Source organism: Mercenaria mercenaria, chromosome 3, assembly GCF_021730395.1.
Source record: "Mercenaria mercenaria strain notata chromosome 3, MADL_Memer_1, whole genome shotgun sequence".
NCBI lineage: Eukaryota > Metazoa > Mollusca > Bivalvia > Venerida > Veneridae > Mercenaria > Mercenaria mercenaria.
Genome location: NC_069363.1, coordinates 62,077,489 through 62,086,359, shown reverse-complemented (window position 1 = coordinate 62,086,359; position 8,871 = coordinate 62,077,489). Strand labels below are relative to the sequence as shown.

Below are 8,871 nucleotides of genomic sequence, written 5' to 3'. Positions count from 1 at the left end.
TGACATTGACTAACTGACTTCAAACAAAAATAGGGTAATCTACTTCATAAGAGTAATTATGCTACCAACTTTGAAGGTTCTGAGTAAAGCGGGTCTCATGTTATTGGATAGAAATTATTTGCTCTACCGACAGACTGACGGATGGACCAAAGCGACTGACATGTGCAAAGCGATAAACTTCCGCTTCTTCGAAGGGGGGTGGGGGCATAATAAAAAACACTAATTCCCAGCATTATATACATATATATTTAAATATCTATATAAAATGATAAAGTTAACAAGGAATGTGTGAATATACACAACTATTATATACCTGTACAACATTTCGTCTGGGAATGGTCACATTAAGAGATATGTTTCAGTTCAGAGGCAACGTAATACATCACATACAATAACAGTTTATTTAATTGCTCACATCATTTACCACTAATATCTAGTATTGAAATACTACCACTACTGTATGTTACCATTTTATGAGAGTAAAACAGCTAAAAATACGGCTAGACCAAATTTTAGAATACATACTCACAGTAACAGTAGAAACTGGGTAGTTATCCTAAAGTTAAGTGCGTACAATTTCTACAATGGACATTTGTAAGTATATTCACTAATATTCAGATAACTTAAGGTAACACTTTGTGTAAAGTGACTTACATTTTTTAAAAGGACATGTGTAAGTGTATACATTAACTTCAGGGTACTGTATGAGATATATGGTCGGACAAGCGTGAAAAAGAAAGGTGTAACAGACCAACATTGTGAACCTATCCAATATGATATAAACAATATTTTCAAAGTCTTAAACACTGCAATGCAACACTGAATTTATTCCTTCCATATGTACTTATAATCTGTCTATACACATGAAGGAAAACGTTTTTAGATTTTTCAACATAATACCCGATTTTAATCAAACAACACTTTACTTATTGTCTGGTGAATATACCAGACAGAAGAAGTGACAAACAATATGTCTCTGAGCTATACCGGACTTCCGAAACATTACTAATTGTTGATTTCCAATTTCTGACTAAAATGTTGCGATGAAGCCATTCCAGAGTCACAGTACATCATATGTATACAATTTCATTTATAATGAACACTTAAAAATCAATTATCCCATTTAAACCACTGGTACTAGAACAAACAGAAAATACAAGTGTACATGTAATACCGTAACACTAGGTATACTATATAATAAATACTATAAGAACCATGGTCATGAACGGGAAAATATACTATACATTTCATGCCTAAAACCCACAGTTCGGTAAATGTGTACTATGGATATTAAACATTGTGTACTGGTCACGTTTCTTCGATATTTCTTATCTTAGAGAAACAACGCATAGTTTATAGTTTTTTCAACGTTGCAGAAAAAAACTTTGTTGAATTTCCATGGTGAAGTCCCGGTCTAGATTACAAAACTATCCCGAAAGGTTAATGTGAAAATGTATGTCAGTCGTCGTTAAACAACACATGTACGCTGTCTATATTCAGCATATGTGCAATACGAATTAAATAAACAGTACAGATGTATACCAATGTATGACTTCAAATTCAAAAAACATTTCTAAAAGGAATTTCATTCATCATTTCAAATTTTATTGTAAAACTGAATATTTTGCATTCTGTTTTCTTTAGTTAACATTTCGCCCAATATGCGCACACTGCTGTGACCTCTAGACCGGAAGTTCATTAGGGAAGTTCACGCAAGTTTTTTTTCTGTAACGTTGACGAAAGCATAAAATATGTAGAGTATATCTGCAATATGAAATATTGAGACAACGTAATTGGTGCACGACGGAAGATGACTTACCGCTTGTTCAATATGATTGGTACCCATTCACCGATCGTTTTAGGTAAGAAATGTACGACTGAAATGGGTTAGTGCACTTTCCCGTTCATGACCATGGTTCTTACAGTATACCTATGGGTAGGGTATAACATACACAGTTGCATTTTCTTTCTGTTCTGGTGCCAGTGATTAAAACAATACATTCAAGATGCTCAGTATCTTTTGACAGAATTTTGCCATTACTTACAAATTCACCAACATTAAAACATACCATTTTACAGGAAAAAAATATAAAAAGATATCCTGTACAATGATGTGCTGTTTCTCATGTCTTCTTTTCAGTACTATTTAAATCAACTGAAAGAAACATGATGAATAAATGTCGAAAGTCTAAAAAAAAATGATCACTTTATCAAATCATGTTTTAACTGCTGAAACATTTTCATATTATGAAAAATTATTACTCACTGAACTTTCAAGAAATTACATGTCAAGGTATACATAGAATCTATGAGAACGCTAGAGGAGAATAAGGAACATTTTGCACATGAACTCCTGTTAAATCATTACTAAACATTGATGCTATTTCTATTTATTTTCATAATAAATCTTACTTCATGGTTTGTTGTATACAAATTTTGTAGTCTTTACAAAAATGACAAAGAGGACAAACATACATAAGGTTTGAAATGTTCAAAGTTAGGAGATATAAAAACACTGGAACAGTAAAATATATATAATGAAACAGAAGGTGTTTTTGTCACAAAAACATATGTCTCCCACCTATAGGTGTACCTTAAGCTCTGGCGGATATTTAGTGCAGCGAAGCCGAACGTGTCTGTGATATGCACACCTATGATTGGTTCTGATCAATCCTGTGAAGTTTCGTGGCAGTAGTTTGACCTGTGAACGCCGGACAATATTTTTTTAATTTTTAGCTCCGGTGGTGCGGAACGTGCCGGCAAAATGCACAAATGGGCTTGGTACTGATAGTGTGAAGTTTCGTCGAAAGCCAGCAGTTTGACCTGTGAAAACCGGACAAGGTTAATGTGGATGGATGGACAGACGGACGAACGGGAAGACGGACGGACGGACGGACGGACGTCCGTACAGACGGCGAAGGCAAAAACAATATGTCCCCCACCTATAGGGGAGACATAATTATCAGATGTAATAAAGTTAAGAGTACAGATAAATTTGTTTCACACAGGTAAACAGTGACAGCAACACTGACTGCGTATAGAAAATACATTTAAAAATCACTAAAGCACAAATGAAATATATAATAAAACTGTTGTAAAAGCATCTAGTTTGATAATTTTTCTTTATCAAGACATAAAATAGGCTATGGAAATTCATGGTCCCCTGTGAATGCCACATGGAATAATCTGTGTATGTATCATAATAGTTGACCTAAACCTTCGTGAAAAATGGTCCGAGATGCTGGTGATAGATTTCAGTAAAGAATATATGCATTAACTGTTATTCTATTTTTCTATTTTTGTTTTAAACTAAGGAAAGCTGTGAGACCGCAGAAGAAAAGTATATAAAGTATATTCCTGTATACCAACTGTGATATCTTATATACCAACAACAATTCTCGATGAATCAGCCATAAAGAAACTTTCAAATATTTTTTCGAAGCGATGATTTTTTGAAAAAATATCTACAATGACATGACATAATATGGTTAACCAGTCTTCTAAATGAAAATATGAAATAGAGATATATGGGGATATCATGTCCTATACACTTCTCAAACGGTAACGGCAGGCCTGAAGTAGTGGTCATTAGCATGACTAAAGGTTTAAGAGTGCAAATAACCAATTAAGGTACAACAATGCCATTTATTGAGCTGTTTTATTATATTATACCTAAACATAGCAATGACTACCTGACTGTTTGGATCAGTTAATCATATAAAATATCGATGTTATTTTTTTCGCGATGACACGGGGTAAAATGACATCAAACGTTATACATTGTATATCCTTCAGGGTTACTGTGCCTGACACTGGTAGCTGGCCTGAGTTACAGAATTTTTCCCTTTATAGTTTTGTTATGATTCAAAGTAAGGTATGTAAAAACATTATACTAGATTCGACTGTTAGAAGATTCCAAGCAAACAACTATTTCATAACATTTAAAAAATCTGTAAAAAGGCCCTTTGGAAGCAAAGAATGCATCCAAAAGGAATACTGTTCATGAGAGGTAATGAAATGTGCAATACCTCTCACGCCTCTAGTATCGGCTTTAAAGCGGAAGTCTATAACATACATGTTGAATGGACTCCATGCTTCCAGAAGAAAAGAAAATATATCAATACTTAATTAAAGTACGGGGAGTCATTTTACAGCGGCCGCACAGCAAAAAAAAATTACTGATGTGGTAGTTAATATAGTTGATAAAAGATTCTTTGGAAGTAAAGAATGCAACCACCTCTCACGACCTCCTAGCAAAATTATGGCACTGTTACGCACTTAGTACTTCAATAATGTAGTACCAACTTGTTGACCTTTACGCATTCTTGCATTATTTACTTTTATAAACAACATTTTCTAACACCACCTAGGGTTGAAGAATGAACTTTCTTATTCAACCGAAGGAAAGAATGAATTATTTTATATCAATAGATGACCTGTTTGTAGAGATAGTACCTAAAAAATTCAAATTCATCTTTACATATTTTTTCAGAGTGAATGATAGCTAAGTACACCAATTTTCTAAATATATTTATGGTTTTCCTCTACTCCATGTAAAAATAGAAATATTTGATATTTAAAAAATGACTTTTTCAAAATATCTGAAGCAAAATGAACTCTTGTATTGACCGTTTTTCAATGATTTTAGGATTTCCCAAATTATAGTCTGTAGCAATAGTATCCACAACTAAATAAATTCAATAGAGTATAGTGTAAGTTTAGTCTACTTTCAACACTTTGAAAGAGCCTATACTGAACTGCATTTTGTCTTTTTATAAAGTCAAATTCCAAGACTAGCCAAGAGTCTAAAACGCTTAAAAAAATCTGAGTGAAAGAGAATGACATGCTCTTTATTATAAGCTTACCAAAACCATTACATAAATTTAAAAGAAGTTATTAAAGATTTTATAATGTTAACAAACCCCTAGACCATTTTACCATCAATATTTTCCACTCATAAATGCACTCAATTCAGGTGATAATTGCTGATATAATTGTAAATGAGAGGCCCCAACAAAAACCTTTTTGTGTAAACAGTTTTAGTTGTAAATTAATGTTGATATCTGAAGTTACCCGCTTACTTTGTTAAAAACAATAAATAAAACACCTTATAGCTTGTTTAAGGTAGATGACCTGTATCTAAGATCATCACATTGAGTAAACTCCATATGCTTTTTCAGCATTTATTCATTTTTTAAGGAAAGCAATGATCATGATAGTTCCATCCAGAGAATGTTAAATTGCTTAAAATACATTACATAGAGTCATTACCTATCAGCTACCTTCAAATATTGTAATTACAACCATTACCTTAAAACATTGTAATTATATTCGATGACAATGAATTTTTGTGTTACATTATTTGAAGCAAAATACTCCTGAACTTAAGGATGTACGAGCGTTTTTTTTCAGGATATCCACCATTTTGAAAAATGTTTCTTCGAATATTGCTTTCTAACAAAAGTTTTGTCAAAAATTAATGCTAAATATTTAAAATATGGCTAATAATGTACCATTTAACCAAATATATTATGCTTTTTGCGGAAAAAATATTTTCACCCTTATTTTTGGCTGGCATTTGCCTAAAATTGACGCAATATTTACAATGGGGTAGGGGTAGGTAATTTCAAATATCTATTAAAGTAGATCAGGTTTGGTTTTGATATTTTTCTGACTGATAAATGTAATGTTAAGCTATGAATGAAATAAAAGTTTTCAAGATAGCACTTTTTATTATTTAGAAAATATAAATTAAAACAAAAAGAACAAAAAATATCAAAATTCACCACTTTTTAACAGTTTTTTCTTAATAAATCTCTTAGATGCACGGTGATCCCAACTCCTTTTCTTTCAATTTCGAAGCATTTTTGTGTGTCATTAATGCTGCAAAATATTTTGAAAATCTTTTTTTGAAGATCTAAATACGTTTTTTCCATTGAAAATAAAGTGGGTGGGGTAATTATGTCAACATGTAAAAATTAAAGAGATCTGTTAGTGACATTTATGCTTATATAATACTGACATCACCATATATTCATATTAACCTGCAAGACCTGAAATCTCTATAAGAATAAGTAGGATATTATATGTTTTATAAAGTACCAAAATTTTTTCAATTTTACAAAATTTCAGAAATGCGTAAACAGTGGCTGAAGAAAAAACCCTATAAAATTAAAACGAGTTCGGTGACCTATGTTTTTTCCGCTCTTGTTTGTCTTAGAAACTAATGTTCTTCAAGCTCACAGGGTATGAAAAAATTCTTAACGTAAGAAAAAATTCGCTTGTACATCTTTAAGAGAAACTCTTCGAAAGAAACACTTTCAAAATGATTCATTGAAGTGATAAATATACGCAATCTAGCTGCTTTGTTACACAAAAGTGATACCAATTTAACTTTTATTTGTTATTTCTCATTGTTGGATATATAAATTTTACATTATAATATACAGTTCAACCTCTGCAGAGCGGCCCTCTCTTAAGCGAAAACCTCTCTATAACAACATCATCAAAATTTCCCTAAGTTGAAATATACTATCAATTTTACCTCCTCAGAACAACAACCTCTACATAACAGTCAATATTAGTATCATCCAAAGGGTGTTGCTCTATAATGTTGCACTGTATAAATTTTGTGTAAACCAATGTATCACTATTGAGAACAATAAATAACTTTGACTCAAAGATATGAACTTAATAACATTTCTTAATTTCATAGATTTTCTTTAAAGAAATTTATGCATTATTTTACATTATCTTCATGCACTACTAAACTTTCTTTCAGGGCCTAACTACAACTTATAAAATAACTGTCAGTGTAAGCCATAAGAAAAGTGTACATGTTCTATATTGAACACAATGAGATTTATACAAATGTAGGTCATATTTTGTCTGCCTGATCAGTTGTTGGAAATAAAACCTATCTGATTTTTCTTTCCCTTTTGTCCAATGTTTTATGTTGGCTTCAGTTTTTTTATCAATTTAGAGCTGCCCCCCTTGGATTTAGTTTGGTAGTTACCATCTCTACTGTTTGGATTCTACTAAATTAACAAAGTTTGTTACGCATTGCAAATATACTAACATTGAGCAATTACTTGTTTTCTGATATTTTTATCACTTCCAGTTGTCTTAACCACTTAAATGATTTTTGAAAGTTTGGTAAAGAATTTTGTTGCATAAAGAGAAACACTATCGTGTAACAAGGCCACTGTTCTGCTAAATTTTAGATTGTATCAAAGAGATAAAGTAATGGGAACGAACAGATTTCTCGCTATTCATAATGATTGAATGCACATTTTGATGACAAACACATATGTTTTCAACAAACATTAAGATAATAATGTGCTGAACCTTAACAACCGAATGAGAATCTGCAGTGAAGAAGATTTGCACATTTAGTATAGGTGATAAGAGTATATCTACAACAAATCACAAATACTACTTCTGAATATGCGAGTACAAATTTTGTGTATAAAAATATATTTTTAAGGATAAAAACAGTAACATAATGTAATGACATTTTTCGTTCTTAATTCTATACTTTTCACTTTCAAATCAGTACTTGCAAGACTTTATCTTTTTAAAGGTTTAGGCTATTCTAGTAATTTAAGGGTGGTCAATCACATCTGAGCAACAGTTTATGACATTTTTCAGTTTTCATATATTCAGCCACAGATTTATTTAAGGAATAAAAAATCAACATTGCATTTAGTTAGATCTCTATATAGGAATTAATCTCTTTTCAATTTATCTTGGTTTCGCAAACGAGATGGAAAAAGGGAGGTAATAACACATTTATAAACTTGCATTTTCAATTAAATTTGGCAAAAAATGTATCCTTTACAAAGGAAATCTTAAACACCTTTAATAGAGTAGTGCTTATATTCAAGTTACCTCTTGGGCAAAGTATGTTTATTTAATTTATAAAATAACTGGGCAACTAGGATAGGGAAATCAAACTTAAGAAATACTTCCAGTATAAATTTGATGTGTATTGAGAGCACTATGAACACAAATTAGTGGACATGATCAGTTAATTAAGTTTTGAACAAATCCATTACTTAACCAAAATTTGATTAACCACCTTTAAACAAAATTGATGTTTCAAGTACAAATGCAACTTGCAAATGTAGCTCCGGTTTAGCAGAAGTAAGAAAACTGATGTTAAAGCTCTCCAGGTAACGACCATCCCTATTTTCTTATGAGTGCTAACACAGATGATCAGTTGTCCATAGCCCAGTACACTCTATTTATATTCACCATGTAGTTGTTGAAGAAATCTTTGAGATAAGCGAATGAAGGTCTTCTGCCTGCTGCCCTGTTACAACATTTCAACATGATATCATAATAAGGGTCAGGACAAAGCACTGGTCCTCCAATTGGTTTCTGCATTCGGAATCCTTCATTTACACGATTCAGTGTCTCATGGCCATTCATACCTGAACACAGAAAATAGGGAAGAGCTTATACAATATACATCAATGTGCCTTCAATGACAATTCCTGCTTGGAGGGGACTAATTTCCATGGATTTATATCAATCCAGGAAATCAACCATATCTAACAAATAATACTTTCTATTTTGGTTAGTTTTCAAATCGCCCCAAACAAAAGCCCCCCCCCCTCCAAAAGTGTTCCCACAATGCATTGGTTTAAGCCGAAATCAGGAAAAAATTACATCAACAAAATCAAAAGAGCTTTGGTATATACTGAAAGCATTCCTTTTTGAACGAGTTTAATTTTTGAATTCCTTAATGCATAACACACATATTAGCTGCACTAGAAAAATACGATGAACATCACCTACATTACCCTTAGAAATAATAAACAATTCTCTGAAACAGGTATTTTGTTCCTTCTTGATTATTATGATGAT

General features: G+C 32.0%; 1 protein-coding gene across 1 annotated transcript in view; it reads right to left on the bottom strand.

The window, feature by feature from the left end:
* Nucleotides 1-231: 231 nt before the first annotated feature.
* Nucleotides 232-8,871, bottom strand: part of LOC123524565 (tyrosine-protein kinase SRK2-like) — a 77,290-nt gene continuing 68,650 nt past the window's right edge. The window contains exon 12 of the mRNA XM_045302851.2: nucleotides 232-8,435. Within this exon, the coding sequence (XP_045158786.2) occupies nucleotides 8,218-8,435 (218 nt within the window). The 3' untranslated portion in view covers nucleotides 232-8,217. The remainder of the gene's footprint in view (nucleotides 8,436-8,871) is intronic.